This window comes from Bolinopsis microptera, chromosome 9 (genome assembly GCF_026151205.1).
Source record: "Bolinopsis microptera isolate Bmic1 chromosome 9, MBARI_Bmic_1.0, whole genome shotgun sequence".
In the NCBI taxonomy this organism is placed as follows: domain Eukaryota; kingdom Metazoa; phylum Ctenophora; class Tentaculata; order Lobata; family Bolinopsidae; genus Bolinopsis; species Bolinopsis microptera.
In genome coordinates this window covers 10,308,743-10,327,891 of record NC_087080.1, presented here as the reverse complement: position 1 = coordinate 10,327,891, position 19,149 = coordinate 10,308,743, and the positions used below count along the sequence as shown (strand labels likewise).

The following is a 19,149-nucleotide window of genomic DNA, read 5'->3' as shown; positions in this document are numbered from 1 at the left end:
GTGAAATAATCTGTTTGAATTGTGGATTATATAATATATTAACTGATTATATCTTCCCGGAAATAACTGCACCCTTATTACATGGTTTTTTGGCAGCTGATAATAATCATTGGATTACAACCATTCCCAAATCTATAAAGAACTAAATACAGTCCTCACACCTGTCTAACTTAGCACAAGAACCCCAGCAAACAATGCTGTATATTCTAGATAGAGAGAGTAGTACCCCAGAGTAAGACATATTATATAATCTCTGTTATCAGTACTAGGAAGACACGTGTAGGGTTTGCCACTTTGTTAATACCCAATCAAAGGGCCGTCAAACACTGGAACACTGGTCGTTAGTGGTATACTTGTTGACACTTACATTCCTCACATGTTGACCCTTTGCCAAGACAGTGGAGCTATATTGCAGTACTAGTGTACTATTACTAGTACTATCACCACTAGTACTACTATGACCAGTTCCAATATATACCGATACTGTTATATCCATGTCTTATTTATTTCTTTATTTGTAGTAACTGGCATTGAGATTAAAGATGTTTGGCCAGGGCTCGCTCTAAAAGTTTGCATTCGAATAACTCAGTTGAGTAATTTGTAACTGCAATGGGTGGAAAACTAGCACAATTTTATTGTGTGAGAATTAAGCTATGGTCTTAAATTTAATTAATCAATATGCCCAAAAAGAAAGTTTTTTATCTTGTTTCATGGGGGGTGATTCAGAATATTTTGCATGGTGGCCAACAACTAACTAAATAACCAAGTTCGCCACATTTCTATAATACAACATACGTGAGTATTCACACCCCGCTTCACACTAAACCCTTACTCCTTCATAAACCACCCGCTTGTTCAGGGGTCCGAACCAGATATCCACCTGCAAGGAGTACACCTACAACCAGAACAGGAACAGGAACATCCACTGTCAGTGCGGGGTAGGACTGGGAGGGAATTTCTGCGAGAATAGAATTGACATGTGCAGTGCAAATCCTTGCAGGTAACTAACTATTCCTTTGTAAAGTGTGTTATTCGATTACTAAAATTCGATTATTATGATTATTCGATATGGAAAGTTTTATGTCAAGAAAAATGACGAGTTAAGTTTAGTGACGAAATTCATGAAAATTTCAATATAATAAAGATTTTTTTCACAATACCTGGACTGTTTTCCTACTTATTGAATCATAGTTTATTTTTATTCGTATCAAGTTATTCGCGTCTTAAAGCCCACACTCCAAAGTGAATCATCTTAATTCGTTGCGCCTAGATAGTAGATTCAGGACTCAGCTCGGCAAGTGTACTATCCCCAATATTTGGGGACGGCCGGTAACAGTGTTAGTCCTTTAACTGCTGACAGGTCCGGCCTGTTAACTGAACATTGTTGGGACCCAATCTAACTGACATTTCCCACAGAGGTAACGGTAACTGCACTGATATTGGGGGAGGAGAGTTCAGGTGTGACTGTTTCCCGGGCTATCAGGCAGAGAACTGTGAGCGCGACATAGACGAGTGCAACGTAAGTAGAACATATTCTTGATTTATATCTCTCTTTAGGCTTTTAGGGTAGGAAATATAAACGATAATGTTAGTAATATCACAGGGGTACTATCATAATTTGTATTTTATGAAAACATTATTTGCATTGTCCCCCACCCTTAGTGTTGCCCGCTCCCCGCCCCGGACCCCAGAGACAGTAGAGTCCAGATACTGGACACATGTTACCAGTATTATATTGATAGCTCTGTTCAGGACAACTATAACATGAGGGGCTAGTATGTAAGCTCACCACGGAGCCAACTAATGAGCTCCAAGTGGTGCAGCTCTCTCTCTCTCTCTCTTCTTGATCCAGGTGCTAAATGGAGCTGGCTTACTGATTGTTCAATTGTTGGAGGTCATTGTTAATCACGTGATAGTCACACGATGGGCCAGGTGTGGTTCGGTTTCTGGTCTGGAGCCGTCAGGCGATTAGAAAATATTATCCCGTTTAAGTTACGGGAGCTCAAATTAATGATTTTTTGGGAACATTTTTGTTATGGCAGATGATCCGATCCCCATACTTTTGATCTGATATTATATTCTGCAATCAAAATATCTTGGAACATATTGTAATCGGTGCTTTATGATATCACTACAATCCTGTTATATTATATCAATTAAAAAGAAGCCTTTAATTTTTCCATAGAAAGAGTCCCGTGCCTACCGTACCAATATATTGATTTCGAAACAATCCATAATCTGACGTTTCTATGTAATTTTACTCTTTCAAGTTGATATTTTTAAGGATTTGGCTTCCTTAAGATTGTGGGAAATGTCAAAGTCTGCAAAATTGTTAGGTTTCATTATCAGGCCTGGTAACCTTTTAACTTGTAGAATATACAAGCTCATAAGTGAGATGGGTTTAACTCAGTGCAGGAGTTAATCTGAAAGCTATGCCGCAGGTTAAACTAGTTACAACTCCCATTTTATTTGCATTATTAGCCAATGAGAAGAGGTGTCCGGGGGATCTGATCACGTGACAGTCGACATTAATCCCCAACCACTACGTTATATAACATTGCTAAAATGTCTGAGATTCTAAATTTACATTATTGACAAGTCCACTGTTAAATGTTCTCGACGTGGACAAACAAATATAGCTCGCTTTAACCTGGAACCTGGTATTAAGGCTTAGTAATAAAAACATAAAGCTGACATATTTTGATGGTTAAATTATTGTTGCAGCATACTGAACGGGAGTTTAGATGTTTTCTCTCGGGAACTGCTACTTCTACTTCTTTTCTTAACTTAGAGCAGTTTCTGCAACATATTATCTGACGAAGGCTCAGACACACAGGCCATTGTGTGAGCCATATCCGCTTTACTGCCAAAATCAAACTCCAGGTTAAGATTTTGATTCATTTAATTTAGCTTTAATTGAACTTTTGTAATAGAACAAAGATACTATAAAACAGATGATAAATAACTCGGCCTTGAACTAATGAAGATTTTACTGACACAATTAAGAAGATAAAGAATTGATTATAATCCGGTTCGATTGACTTATTACGAAAACAGAATGATCTAGACATTGTACTGATGCATACCTGAAGTTTATAATTGACTGAGAAATTACAACTTATGATCTCGAACTTAAGTATTACATTTAAACGGGGAAAATATCGTATGCTTCTATTATTGTGAAGAGGACACTGCTCTTAATTATAATCTGGTTATTTCTTAGTCACGTGATTAGATGGCTCTTAATTGATTGGTTTAGTTGACTGCAAGTGTTGCAAAAGACTGCCAATTACCTGTGCTTCAGTTGTTCACTGATAAGTGCAAACGTATGATAATCAATTCAATAATTAGGATTATTCTGTTAATTTTAATTAGTCTCATATATTATCAATTTACTCGCTGTGCTAATTCTGCTGCCAAAGTAGACATGTCTCAGTGTTATCAAAATTTAATTTACAACTTGAACCTAATAATTCTACTTAATTGCAGGCCGCACACCTCATTATATCATCAAGGTTAACTGTAGTTTTGCTTTTTCGAACAAGCATAATACCACAAATTTTTCTCTACCAGTATCATTTAGTTATTTAAAGAGTTGCATGTATCCAATGAGAACCCTGGCAACAACACTAGCTACCTGTACCAGCCCGGAAGTCTCAAAGTAACGGTCCTGCTTAGAAAACGTATGTAATTACTGTTTTCGAAAACTTTACATGCGTACAGTACACAGTATGTGGGCCTACTCGCGCTGGCCCCGGGCCAATAGGATGTCATTAGGGGTGTCACGTGATGGCTGTTTGCCAGTAGTAGAGCTGTATTCAAGTCAAGTGATAGGACCGGCTGTACTGTACTGCACATAGTGCGCACATTACATGAATTTATCTATAATGTGCGATGAACATTTAAAATTGGTTACAAATTCCACGTAAAATTGAAGCAACCACAGCACCTTGTAAGTCTGATGCTGTTCTGGAAGGATTTGCAACAATTAATTAATCATTGAAACTGACAAATTTGTTTTTACATCAGATAGTTTTGCTCATCTTGGTGAACTCAGCATTTCAGACATTGTTGTCATAGTGATATTGTAGCAGTAAATGGGACGTAGTCCCAGTTATTACATGCTTTTGTCACAGCTTATTCACTATGTATATGATTTTGTCACAGTTACTACACAGCTATTTACAATTACTTTAACTCTAACAGAATTACTTTAACTCATTACTATAAGTGGGTCGCTGTAACTTACCCACAGTAGCAGTACCCATCTAGATAAATACAGACAGAGGTCGGTCAAATTAACGTTACTGTTACGTCAGTCCTGAATATATATAAAGGTGTGTACGGTGGTGTTATCGATACGCGATAAAATGATTTAAACGCAGAGAAACCCAAGTAATTTGAACTCACTAATATTATGTACTGTGTGTGTGTGTGGGTACAGGGGGGGTCCTCGACTTCTCCTCTTCTTCACTGATACTAATCAGACACTAATTATGGGTCATCCCGGAAAACCTGCAATATGCACAATTTCGATGGTTTCGGTGGAAGGTTTTTTTTTCCGTGCTTTACTGGAATGTCTAGAATGTGTTAATGGAACTGTAAATAGTTGGTAACCATAACAACAGACAGCAGCTAACTAGTGGATTAAATATTTGTGCGCCCTTTAAATTAAAGGTGGCCATTGTCTTGCAAAGCGGATAAGATAGCACTGTTTGCTTTATTATCTTAGCTGTCCTGAAGATTAATTGGGGAATCTGTGAATTATTCGCACTTACCACAGCACCTCAGCACAAACCGGTCCATCGTACATTGATCTATCAACTTCAGCCCCACTTCTAGTCTGGCCGGGTTTAGGGCGCGACGTAAATTTCATCACGTATAATAACGGCATGAAAATTAAACACATCAGACTATGCGACGTGTTTGAAATTTTCCCTGTAGATTTAAACGTAGCTCAGTGTTGCACTAATGATACAGTTGGAGATTTGAAGGATACGCAATGTCCGGACAGGCAAGTGTTGACAAGCTTTCAGAAGCCCCGGCGTCCTGTCGCGCTCAGCCGGTAACTTAAGCTACATTATCACGAAATATATGCGCATATTTTATACGGACCATGATGTCTGAAGAAACTGCATAGCTTAACTCAAACTTACTTAAATATAAGTTATGTGGAGTTGGTGAAGAGGTGACGAGGTTTGTTGGAGGGGTGAAGGTAGCGAACCGTAACAACTGGTGTCATGGTATTCGTATCTGTTGAAGTTAGCTCTCTCCCCCCGTACAAGTGCTCAATATATAATAATTTGAAGGTACTAGTACTGACTTTGCGGATAATTTGAAGATAGTTGCGAGCTGTCAAACCAGTAGTAAGGCAGTGAGTTTCCGTTATACTGGAGAAGACCTAGCAGTTGATGTTGTTAATGGAGAGGGAGGATTCCTGACAAAGTTGAAGGTTAAAATAGAATGTCCGTCATCTGTGGTAGTAGGTCTTGAAAGGTTGTCCACATTGTTGGTTGGAGGTTGAGCAGTTACATCAGATGTCGTTACCAATTAAGCAAGTACTAACTATGCTAATTAAAAGTACTAATTATGCTAATTACAAGCTCTCATGAATAACTACAGGCTCTTCTAATTATGTGGTACCTATAAACTCTGTGAAAAGGTTAGGGGTTCAAACCTGTGTTCTGCCATGTGTTTTCCTGATTTATTATCAGGGCTACACAATAAATCTTAATCTGTATAACACACGTACTTCTTAATTGGGAACCTAGAGACATCCACCAGTGACATCATGACCTTAGCCACAGCATCATATACGCATTTACACACACTTTCTTCGTGTAAAATAATCCAACTGTAGAGTTTTGTCTGGAGATAAACTCTGCATGTTGAGGGAGTCAAGCATTTTTGAATGGGCATTCATTGGCAGTGCATACTCAAAGCGGTGTTTAAAGAAACCGTGGCTTTTAAGAATACTAGCAGTGTTTAAGGAAAGGTTAGATCTTATGATAGCATTATAATATAACACCAATTATATTATCAGTATATCTGCTGTATCGTCTAGATCAATTGAGAGTGTTAAACTAAGGGCGTGGTCCGGTGTGGTTAAAGTGTTGTTCTTGTGTAGGGGCGCCCTCGGTGCCCACTTGGTGTGCATTGATTGAGTGGGTTTGAAGATGCCCACACCACTCCATGCATGTTAATAGTTGTTCTAATGAGATGTACACTATAATGGTTTTAATTTGATGTTTAACCAACACTCATTACAAATGTGAACATGTCTAAGCATGCCCTTGTTTAGGAGCCCAATTATCTGGTGCTTAGAAATTATTTTGATCAGAATATTCGAGAGCTTTAACCAGAATCACTGAGAGAGCAGTAATTTACGAGATGTAAGATATACAGTTAAGTGATTAGTATATTATAATATAGGGTTGCCATTTTAACATTAAACGTGTAACTGTTTTCCTAGAAGCAAACAAGTGGCTTACAATTGGTCAATTTTTGATGCTCCAATTTATTAAGTAAAGCAACGCTTTATGTTCTAGTTAAATAGTTGAGCTCCAACATTAGACAACTTTCTCTCTCTCTTTCTCTCTCTCTCTCTCCCTCTCTCTCTCTCTCTCTCTCTCTCTCTCTCTCTCTCTCTCTCTCTCTCTCTCTCTCTCTCTCTCTCTCTCTCTCTCTCTCTCTCTCTCTCTCTCTCTCTCTTCTTTTTTTTGGTGCAGCACCTACTGACTTGACTCGTGAGAGCAAGCTACTCAATAATACCAAAAAGCCCTACTGAGGCCCAGATGCTTGCAACACAATCTCAATAAAGAAACATATGGTACCAATGCAATGCTTAGCAATGGCAGTTGAGATGGGGCGCCCCTCCGAAGATTGACTACCTGAGTGATTAGAAAAGAACCGATCTCGCCCCAATGGCATGCTCCTTAGTTGTGTTGCCACTTGCCACGGTGGTGCTGGGGAGATCGCTGGTATGAGTTAGGAATGTTTGGAAATGTACACATTAGTTGGTGTGACTACAAGACTCACTTAGACTCAGTTAATCCTGCCCATTTGTTCACAGTGGATCCAACAAAGCAGGGAAAATTCTCACGGTCTTCACCCGACCCGAGGTGCTCCCCCCGTCACGTGATAGTTGATACGTCTAGAGCTATTAGAATTACTCTAGCTATTAAGTAGCCTAGATATCAACCACTAGTACATAATAATATTTAACACTCCTGCAGTCTAATGAACGATAATCATTTCTTTATCATTATATGCAGTGAAGTCCGTGCGTCACTTCACCCGAGCTCCAAGGTTTCTAACCCACTAAAGTTTATAACCCACGTCAAAAGTGAAAGTTTCCTAACTCCTAGATACTGTTCGAGCCACCTTGCTTTAATCAAGTAGAGTGTTTAAAGACTGAGATTAAATGCTAGCTTGTGGAGGTAGATTAGAGAGTCCCTAGCAATAAAGTATCTGCTGATTTAGTCATTTTACCCAAAACGTAACGCGTGATAACAATCTATCCCCATTACCCCAGCACTTCCACTTTCAGTACCCATATTTAATATATCTCATACTAGTAGTATGTTATTTAGTAAGTTGATAAAACTGTATTTTAGTTAAGGTAATGTATTGAGGAGGGTGGTAGTATTACTACCACCCTCCTCAATACATTACCTTAACTAAAATACAGTTTTATCAACTTACTAAATAACAACTTCCCGAACCATTTAAGGTTCTTTAAATAACCAACTTTTTACGAATTAAATACCTATACATTTTATTATATGTACTATATATTTATTCTCAGGACGAGCCGTGTCAAAACGGAGGCGAATGTTTCAACACCATCGGAGATTTCTATTGCACGTGCAAACCAGGATTTGGAGGAACCTTCTGTCAGACCAACGAGGACGAATGCGCAACAGAACCGTGCAGAAATGGAGGGTCTTGTACTGACGGAGTGAACAGCTACACATGTACTTGTCAACCAGGTCAGTGAATATAAGCTTTATTACCGCATTTTACCGCACTAGCTATGTGGGTTTTATAGCTTTATGCGGCAGTGCTTGGATATAGTGACTCACTATTAGTGATCACGTTAGTAGTGACTATTAGTGACCATGTAAGTAGTGATCTTGTTAATAATGAGCATCTTAATTAGCATCACAGTAATTGTGAGTACCCGGTACACTTAAAATCCAGTCTTACGTCACTGATGTTAAGAGGGATATTCTGCAAATATTTATGTCAATAGTTATTAGTTTTAATTTGGATTCTCCCGGTTTTGACAGGAATATCCTTTTGGGGCTTGGGAAATGGGCGGTAGGGTATCTTTCTGGAATGCACTGGAAACCCTGCAAGCTGTTAAAGATGTTGATCGTGGGAAAATTCAGCCGAAGTACCCCTTGGGTGTAATTATTTTGAACCAAAATAGTAAAACAATTTGATGTTCTTGTGATATGGAGAGATTTGAAACTTTATAAAGTCTAGCATGGTCAGACTATCCGACTTTATTTTGAAATCCAATACACTAAGTAAAATAAATACTTATTACTTGGTTTAGTTCAGTATGCTAAGCTCACGGCACACAGTGAGTATCGTATGTATTAACTCAAAGTAGAGGCTATAGTGTCAAAAGTGTTTAAACATAAAAGGAAAACCCTATTATATGGTTAGCCTGGGAACACAACAATTGGTCTGTACGGGCAAGCGGGGTGCAGGCGGACTGGCGCCGCCTCATATCACGGCACGTCACGCGACTTTACTGATGACGTCACACCACGTGACTGGTGACGTAATAGCGCGTTAAACGCGTCCCCTGGGGTCGTGACGTCGGTGTGAAGCACCGTGGCGGCAATTTTTAGTCGTGATACGTTGTCCGCATTCATCACGCATCATTTAAGAGAGGCCATCCTCATAAAATCAATGTACAGGGCAGCTCAATATTTTAGATATTATATTTCTTTCCTAGCAGAAGCTTGATTAGATGCAAGCGTGAGGACGGCCAAAGGTCACATATGTTGGCAACATAATGCCGTATCGCACGGGGGAATCCTCGAGACGTTACATGAGAATTGACGTTACATGTTGGTCAGACAGATAAGTTGCCGCCAATACAATAATAATATCATCCCATTATCAGTAAAGAATATTATAAAGGAGCGCCATCTTAGTGTAACTTGAGGAGTGACGTGTCTGTGTGCGTTGTAACACCACGTGTTACTTCTTTACATTCTCCAGGAAGTCTTACCCACTACGTAGGTGTTTTATTAGGACTTGACCTTTTTTTGAAGATTGTTTGGATTAAAATCGAGTGGAGAATTATGAAGGCTTATCTTCTCTTCCAGAGAAATAGAATACTCCAGCTGACGCATCTCGTCTCCTACATGATATTTATTTTAAACTATAACAATACCCTACTCTACGAAATCATTTTATCAAGACTCCGCTAGTTACCACTGGACCGTCACGTGACCTTTCTCAACCAATCAGAAGCATTGTTTGTAATGAAGCGGCCAATCAGCTGTTCTGTTTGTAATGGCGGGCTATTAGCCAGACCAATAGATCGCATAGTCAGCTGATCACAGTGTCCAATAGCTGCTCCTCAACTAATGTGTAGATAATATCGCCAATAAGGGGCTCCAGATTGGAGTATTTGTTAGTGGGGAATGGAAAGTGGAAAGCGTGGGAAGAAATGTCAGATTTGATGATTTGTCGTCTGTGTGGAGGGCGGGGGCGCTGATGATTTATCAGTGTGTTCCTTTGGAGGTTGGGAATTTAAAGTTCAATGTTAAGAAGAATGTAGAATGTATTGGGGACAGGGTTTCACTTACAGCAATAGGAAAAACCATGATTTTTTAACGTTACAGTCAGAATCATTGTCATTGAACCCATATTAAATCTGTGAGTCTTCTAAGAGAGTAAGAGTTTAGAGATTAGAACAGATTGAAGTATACAAAAGTATGAAGAACTCTTATGGAAGATCTCGTCTCGCAAGGAATAATACTTATGAAGGAGCAATACTTATGATATATCATATGTGATTGTTTTGGTGACAGGATCTCTGAAAGCAGGTCAGGTGACCACAGGAAAACCTCCCTCTGTCTCCTCGGCCTTTATAGAACTTCTCCTCCCATCGTACTTCCTGACTCGGATCAAACTACATAACACATCCCAGCCATCCTCCTCCACACACAACAATATTATGCTCATATATGCTAATATCACGGTCATACGATTGTAGGGTCACGTGACAGGGTGAAAGTACCCCGGAAGTTCAGCACTACTGTGTCATACTAACACTCTGAGGTCACACTCCGTGACGGACAGGATCCCGTTTGTTTCAGCTACAGTTACTGAAACCGTACACTTCAAAGCTATCCAACACACACTCCTGACTGTCTAATAAAATGTTTTGTCTCCGATCTCGAGACTAACCTGCCGGTTCAATACACTCTAGTGCTCACACTGCTTGGTATCCAGATAAATCCTAATTTATCAAGAGAGTTGGGGCATGATTGGACCATGTTAATTTCGCAAGTCAACTCCAAGAAGTCTTGCAAGTGAAGCTGCTACTTCACCCCACAGTAACCAGCCAATACACGAGCCGGTCCACCCTGTTTAACCAATCACATTTACCCACCATTTGGCAGTGGTTTGAGTTGGAGCACTTGTTGTAGTTCCCCCCGATCTATGTCGTAGGGTTTCAGCTCTCTTGGAATTTACCAGTCACGTCGTGTATGAATTATGATTAGAATAAAGTTGGGGGAAGTGTCGATATAATGTATAGAGCGAATGGTTGAGCCTCCCGAATTTGGCGCTCCACACTGTGTAGCCAAATACGAATGTCAACCACCTATAATGTGAATCTTGGTGAAGAGTGGCATGGCATAAACAGTTCACAATTCTTGGATCCGCCTGCCCCGGTTAAAATCTGTGTAGCATTCCGTCTGCCATAAAAGCTCATGGTAATGAACTGTCTTCTGTTATAGTTACACTTACCACCGAGTTGTGTAAGTTAGCTTTGCAGTGTAGACGACTGCAGAGCAGTATTCTCTTGATAGAAAATACTGTGAGGATGTGTATATGTGCGGTAATACATACCACCCCCCATAATATGATGTGCTGAACACGACCGGTACTACTGTTATATTGAATTTTTATTCCCTCCCAATTCAATCAAGTGTAATGTGATAGGCCGGGTCAGCACACGCTGGGGCACGCGTCCTGAATACTTAAAAACTTCCTATTTGGGGACGTTGTGTAGATGAGTTTGGCTTTGTGGTCCTGTATCGGGGCCTGTTAGCCCTAAACATGGAGCAATGGCAGTGGTAAGGGATCCATTACAATATGGGAGGTTATTGGATTATGAGGTTTCAGGAGGAGGGTTGTGAGTTGTGAGTGAGTATGAACAGTTAACACATACAATTTCTATCACTGCAATTCTCATCTCTGATGACTGAGACCACAACATAACAATTTAGATCTGATTTCATTATCAAAACAAACATTTACTATAATTTTACTGGGATATGTTTCAGTTAGGGAATGGAATTCGGGATCCATGGTTTTATCACGATCAGTCTTGCGGAACGGTTTCACCCCTACTTAAACAATCATATCTTACATCTCCGGAAATATCACGAAAGTTGTGGCTTTATAAGTTTGTGTGGATGACAGCACAGATTGTGTTGGTAAATTCTTTTACATAGTAGATGATATGTTAATTCGCCATACCGTACGGTCTATTACAAATCCTCTGATCTTACCCCCGCCTCTACGTAAAGCTGATACTTTAAAGTTCCATTACGTTACAAAAAAGAGCTCATCACACACAATATGATAGCAGCTACTAAATAGAAAATTTGAGCAGACAACACCAGCTATGAATATGGTGTTGACTACTCAGTACTCACTAACTGTGATCTTTACTTTTTGAGTAGACAATTAATAGGTCACCTGTGTAAGTTTTGATTTCATATTCAACCTCGATACTGTGCTCTATATAATCAGGGTCACTTAGCTAATTTAATTGAAGCACTTCCCAGAAAGTTTCCGGGAACTTGGCAGTGTCTATATTTAACCGTAATTTACCGCAATTTACCATATATCATGACCCGTAACCTTGTCACTAATCAATAAAACCAAATCACCTCACTTTAATAACCCCCTCCACCCTCTCTAAAAAGGTAAACTCACCCCACATTACATGAGACAGGGTATAACCCCCTCCACCCTCCCTAAAAAGGTAAACTCACCCCACATTACATGAGACAGGGTATAACCCCCTCCACCCTCTCTAAAAAGGTAAACTCACCCCACATTACATGAGACAGGGTATAACCCCCTCCACCCTCTCTAAAAAGGTAAACTCACCCCACATTACATGAGACAGGGTATAACCCCCTCCACCCTCTCTAAAAAGGTAAACTCACCCCACATTACATGAGACAGGGTATAACCCCCTCCACCCTCTCTAAAAAGGTAAACTCACCCCACATTACATGAGACAGGGTATAACCCCCTCCACCCTCCCTAAAAAGGTAAACTCACCCCACATTACATGAGACAGTGTATAACCCCCTCCACCCTCTCTAAAAAGGTAAACTCACCCCACATTACATGAGACAGGGTATAACCCCCTCCACCCTCTCTAAAAAGGTAAACTCACCCCACATTACATGAGACAGGGTATAACCCCCTCCACCCTCTCTGAAAAGGTAAACTCACCCCACATTACATGAGACAGGGTATAACCCCCTCCACCCTCTCTGAAAAGGTAAACTCACCCCACATTACATGAGACAGGGTATAACCCCCTCCACCCTCTCTGAAAAGGTAAACTCACCCCACATTACATGAGACAGGGTATAACCCCCTCCACCCTCTCTAAAAAGGTAAACTCACCCCACATTACATGAGACAGGGTATAACCCCCTCCACCTTCTCTAAAAAGGTAAACTCACCCCACATTACATTAGACAGGGTATAACCCCCTCCACCCTCCCTAAAAAGGTAAACTCACCCCACATTACATGAGACAGGGTATAACCCCCTCCACCCTCTCTAAAAAGGTAAACTCACCCCACATTACATGAGACAGGGTATAACCCCCTCCACCCTCTCTGAAAAGGTAAACTCACCCCACATTACATGAGACAGGGTATAACCCCCTCCACCCTCTCTAAAAAGGTAAACTCACCCCACATTACATGAGACAGGGTATAACCCCCTCCACCCTCTCTAAAAAGGTAAACTCACCCCACATTACATGAGACAGGGTATAACCCCCTCCACCCTCTCTAAAAAGGTAAACTCACCCCACATTACATGAGACAGGGTATAACCCCCTCCACCCTCTCTGAAAAGGTAAACTCACCCCACATTACATGAGACAGGGTATAACCCCCTCCACCCTCTCTAAAAAGGTAAACTCACCCCACATTACATGAGACAGGGTATAACCCCCTCCACCCTCTCTAAAAAGGTAAACTCACCCCACATTACATGAGACAGGGTATAATGTGGCTGATGTTTTATCAGCTCGTACAGCGAGTGTTATGCCATGTGTTTCAGGGTATCAGGTGTCAGGTAACTGCTTTACTGTCCCCCCAAACCCTCCTCCACCTTTATTTGTAAACCTACAGATCCGATCAACAGTTGATGTGTTGCTCTTTATATCGCTCTAAAGTGACTAACTTTAGATGGAAATTGCTGCTATCTTGAGTGAGGTTGTTAGCATAGTTACAGCTATCAAACACATGGGTACAGGGATACATGGTTTGAGTTTTGCTATGTTTAAGTAGTTCAGTAGAGCAATTTGTTTATTGGAAGGCTCTTGACAGCATTATATCGGTACACCCACCAAAACATCTCATTTTAATAGTCTCCCTCGGCCTCTCGCCGGGCTCGCCTGTGATCTGCTGAGAAAGCCATAGACGGACAACTGGACTGGCGAAAACTATTTTAATAGATGCGGTAGATGATCTACCGTAGATCTTAAGCATGTACATAATTCATGCTTGAAAGCATTTGAATATTGGGAAGTGAACAGTTTATGAAATAAAGGTATTAAAAGCGATGTCTTGAAATTTTAATATGTCCTGTAAAGACCAGGCAGTCCGCAGCAGTACAGACTTTAGGTAATACAGATGAATTTAGTTTCAATGAAAACGTGCCCTGAAATCAATGAATCTAGTTTGGTTGCCAGGTATTGATGCTTGCTACTCCATTAAATCGTGCCCACGAGTATTCCTTAAAATAAATTACAAAATATTTATATTTACCATTTATATCCAGGACGTCGTACCACGTGATCCCACTCTAATCCAATCACTGCGGAGCTTCCCAACTCAAATAAAGTGACTTACTTAGTTTGTATCATCTGTTAAAACTCCGATCAAAGGTCATCTGCAAATCATCCTTTTAAACCAATTTTAGTGGCCTTTGAGAGTGTAACTTTGTGAGATTTCCTGCCCGCGAAAGTCTCTAAATTTTACAAAACATGCTGGGGTTATTGTGTTACATGCCGTGTGGAGGAGTAAAGGTGGAAAATCGATACCAAACAATATCCTTGAGCGCCCCTTTCATCCTTTTTAAACGTCCACATCATATGTTTTACCAACCCCGTACTCCTTTGTCCTTAACTGCTCAAAATTGTCGGGAAATTAAATTATTGAACACTTTTAATTCTTGGAAATTCACACATAAATACAATGTGGATATTTAATATTAACTTTTTTTGATACCGCTCCCAACGGTCAAACCCTTTATGGGTAAAGATAAACTGAAATACAATACATAGCATGCAATTGAATAAATGAATAAATCATCTATAAAATGTGTTAATTGAAACTATAATCATAAGCATACTCTCCATAAAGTGGGAAAAACAGCATCAATAGTCCAATGTGCATATTATGTTGTTTAAAATGTAATGTTTATTGTCTCGTGTCTATCCCGGCGTTGTGTGCTAGGAGGCCAAAATCGTCAGTGTGGAGTGAAGATGTCCTCTTCCACGGTGTTCTGGACCCTCTAACTCCGAGAACTGCTGACCGTATCACCTCGAAGGAAAGTTTAGTCCTGATCCAAGAAACAGTCGAAGCATAGCTTTCCATCTGTTTCAAGGCTAGTAGTTCTGCGAGCCACTTCACGAACCTCTGACATTCCTCACCCATTCCTCCGTTTGTTCCTATGATTAGTGGGGTGAAGGTACCATGCTCAACTTCCATCACACGCTCGTTGTATTCCCTCTTCTTATTTTCTTCGTGCTTTTTGAAGATGGAAGCCGTTGATTTGTGTGCTTGGCTCTTTGCATTCACGTGGGTCACCCTGACATCGAAATAGGCGTCCTGACCTTGCCTCCAGAAATTGCGGGCTTTGATATCCAGACGAGCACCTTGTGCTGTATTAGCGGTGCGGTGTTGGAATATCTCCCCTTGTAGATCTGTCAGGTGAGGTTCCGAGCTTACATTACTACAACATCTGTTCAAGAGCCCCGTAAACAGGTTCCTAACGTTGTCATGTCGTTGGCTGACAAAGCCACCCTTCTTGCAATCCAAAGCATGGCTGGTGTTGAATGGTTCCCCACAGACACAGTATGATGGAATATCTGTGATAGGGATATTGTACCTGAGTCGTAAACCGTCTCGGAATTCACTTAATATTAACTTGACAGTCAAAATAGGAGCAATGACAGCAACAACGCTCTTTTTAATCTCAAATATTTAATCAGTTATCAGTGTTTCATGCCAATAGTACCTATAAATATAATCTACTATAATTGTTTTAATATCAAATTAATTTCAGGATTTACCGGTACAAACTGTGAAACAGAGATAAACGAATGTGAAAGTAACACATGTCCAAGATACAGTGTTTGTGTTGACAAAATCAACCATTACCGCTGCATCTGTACCAGCCGTAAGTCACTATTTCTATATTATTTACTGTACCCTTAGAATTTGTTAAGTTGAAAATGTTTAGGTTTTTATCCTTTGAAGAGTTGACAGTCACCAGAATCTTCTCTCACGATTACTCTCTTATTACTCTCTTATCACACATCTCTTTAAACTGTATTCCTGCAGCGGACGAAAACCGAGGAAACTGTGAAATAGACGAAGACGAGTGTACTGCTAATCTCTGTAAAAACGGTGGCAAATGTATCGACCTTCCTGGTGATTTCAGGTGGGTTGCTATGGATACCAGAGTATAATGTAGACCACGTGACTAGTGTGTGTAGCCCACGTGATCAGGTATATAGATCACGTGATCAGGTATATACTATACAGTATATTATAGATCATGTACCCTTCATCCTGCAAATAGCTATTATTTGAAATATACTTGCTCAACCTATATACGGTATCGAAGTACGTGATATAATGCACGTAACAGCTACCCTGGTATTTCAATAGTAGTGAGCGTGCGACCGTGGCTTGTAGTGACATGGGGGTGAAGTGGTAGTCGGTATTATTAAAAAAGAGCTGGCATTGTTAACCGTCTGGAATAAATCACAAGATTGTTTCGTGTCGTTTGTCACGTGATTAGGTCGACCAATCATAACAATCAAATATTGACGAAATTTTCTCTCTGAACCAGTAACCATTGCTTTTATGGATAATTGGAAAGGTACAAGGCTGAGGAATGCTCCTTGTTCAGGATATCGGGTGAAAATAACAAAAACAATTCAAAGTTTAGTTCGTCCTATTGTTAGGACATGAGTCCATTGCTCCTTCCAGTTAAAATAATAAGTCTGAATCTGCAAGCGTCTAGACTGTATTGTTTCTGGATAAAGCAACATTTATTTTGTGATGGTTTAGATTTTATTATCTCAGTGAAACCTCTGTGGTAAGCATCAAAATATTTCAAACAGTATAATACAGTGTAGATAAGGATGAACTCAATACTGGGGAATTGGAAGCGAAGTTATTTTGAAATGCGATAACGTGACACTGATTAACTGTTAATGGAATAATTATTGCCCAAAGGGATTTATCGCACACAAGATAATTATAAACACTGCCAAAATTTGGCTCCAGTCACTGACTTTGGTCATTTTAATAGGCGCACATCTGTCATATGGCTGCATGTCAGTTTACTGTGCAATAAACCAATATCTGTCACTCGCACGTGTAAAATTGTGATTCATTTATTAGTCTGACGATTTGATTGAACTTTAATGAAAACCAAACTTTATGCAGTCAATACTTTATGCAGTCAATACTTAATTAAATTAGTATTTCTCGTTTTCAGATGCGACTGCCCGAATGGTTACAGTGGTGATACGTGTCAGTTTGACGATACAGCATGCGGGGTGAAACCCTGTAAACATGGCGATTGCTACTTTAAAGACGGTAACCTGGACGAACATTACTGCGTCTGCGAGTCAGGATACACTGGTTAGTAATGTCAATTTATAAAATGGTAATGAATCATCTTTTCGGACGTATTCCATCATTTTTTATTGGTAATTCTTTATGTTAAATATGGGGTGAAGTGCCTTGTCACTAGCTTATGAAAATCTAACACCATGTTTCCAGGGGGTGACTGCAGTATCGATATAGACGACTGTCAGGTTGGGCCGTGTCAGAACGATGCTACTTGTATCGACCAACTGGACGACTACTTTTGTGACTGTCCCGCTGGTAAGTCACCTTATCACGTGACTTTGTTACTTTCTTCTTTTCATTCGATCCGGAGATTCTGTACACATCTTAGAGATGAGTTTATTATAATTTTAGTTGGTTGTTGTAAAGGTATACAAGCTGCAGTATATTCCGAGTATCCAAAGAGATTATCACATATAAAGACATCCCCACTTGAGCGATGTTAAATAGGAGCCTGTTAAATGACGTGGTTCCAGAGAGAATTACAGTTCCAATACCACTACTATTGGTAGTCCCGTAACATTGATACACACGTTAAACTCTCCATCACGGGACATAACGTAGCGTCTCCTCATTGGTTAATATTTTGCGTTCTGTCTCCTCATTGGTTAATATTTTGCGTTCTGTCTCCTTATTGGTAGAGAGCTCCACACACGGAAGGACCATACTAGAGGTATTATTTACAAGACCGGTACACATTCCCTATAATACGTGTAGTGGAGGTGGAGAGAGAGGAACACTTGGTCACGTGATGTATCTTCAATAACACGTGATATATCTTCAATATGTGGTGGCACTTAATATTAATATTGGGGTGGTTAGTAAGAGTAGGCACAAGTTCACTGGGGAAGGCAGAATATCATCGTTACAAAGCTACTAGAGAGTATTGGTATCTTATTAACAATTTGGGAAATAGTTTATAATTATGAGACTTATGTAAATTGAGGAAATAAAAGTAGTATTTTTGCTGACTCACGTAGATGATACAATGATCTGACTTAGTCAATGTTATGAATAATATAAATTGTCCGGCTCGAGCGATTCATATTCCAGTATAAGGATAACAGGTCACTATGATCCATAATCTCAGCCCCTTGCAGTCTACTTAACAATAGTTCCCACTTCTCACAACAAACAAGTTTTAGGATTTGTAACGCTAGTCAGCGTTAAAAATGTAGCTTAAGAATATGTGGCTTTTATTTGAGGTGTTATTATGAATATGGGAGGTTTCTAACTAATTAGTATGCACTAGAAACAGACGTGGAATCCCGTGTAAAGCAATGTTACCTGCTTTGAGACGGAGCGTGAACTGATTGATCTTTATCGGGTAAAACACTAAAACAAGGCCGAGGTCAAGTAAAACAGGGTCGGGGTCTCTAAGTCTGCACCTCCTGCCAGGTTCATAAAAATAGGTTGTTTTTGAATCCAGGGAAGGTATGTGTAAGAGTGCATGAAGAATGCAACCTGCTCGCAAAGATACTATTCTCGTGTATTTCAGTACACACTGGAAAGGATTGTGAGCTGGACGCGCGTCACTGCGCCAACAACCCATGTCAGAACGATGGGACCTGCAACTCCGCCGTTCTGAACCCTTTCTACACGTGCACGTGCGAGCGCGGCTACACTGGGGACCGGTGTCAGGAGGAGATCCTGTGCGCAGCTACCAAGTGCGAAAACAAAGGTTTGTTTGATAGTATGTTGCCTGTTAACTGCTAGTTTCTTTGACTATATACAATATTTATAGCTTGATATCTGCGATGGT

The 19,149-nt window shown here is 40.1% G+C and overlaps 2 protein-coding genes across 3 annotated transcripts in view; both read left to right on the top strand.

Annotated features, from left to right (window-relative positions):
* Positions 1-19,149, top strand: part of LOC134820882 (cilia- and flagella-associated protein 144-like) — a 66,074-nt gene that overhangs the window by 27,117 nt on the left and 19,808 nt on the right. The gene's annotated exons all lie outside the window — the stretch shown is intronic.
* The window catches only part of LOC134820866 (neurogenic locus notch homolog protein 2-like), a 54,763-nt gene that overhangs the window by 27,117 nt on the left and 8,497 nt on the right, over positions 1-19,149 (top strand). For both annotated transcript variants that reach the window (XM_063831512.1, XM_063831513.1), the window contains 8 exons: positions 860-1,000; positions 1,417-1,519; positions 7,808-7,991; positions 15,808-15,921; positions 16,086-16,185; positions 17,254-17,399; positions 17,541-17,645; positions 18,886-19,068. In XM_063831512.1, coding sequence (XP_063687582.1) covers positions 860-1,000; positions 1,417-1,519; positions 7,808-7,991; positions 15,808-15,921; positions 16,086-16,185; positions 17,254-17,399; positions 17,541-17,645; positions 18,886-19,068 — 1,076 coding nt within the window. The remainder of the gene's footprint in view (positions 1-859; positions 1,001-1,416; positions 1,520-7,807; positions 7,992-15,807; positions 15,922-16,085; positions 16,186-17,253; positions 17,400-17,540; positions 17,646-18,885; positions 19,069-19,149) is intronic.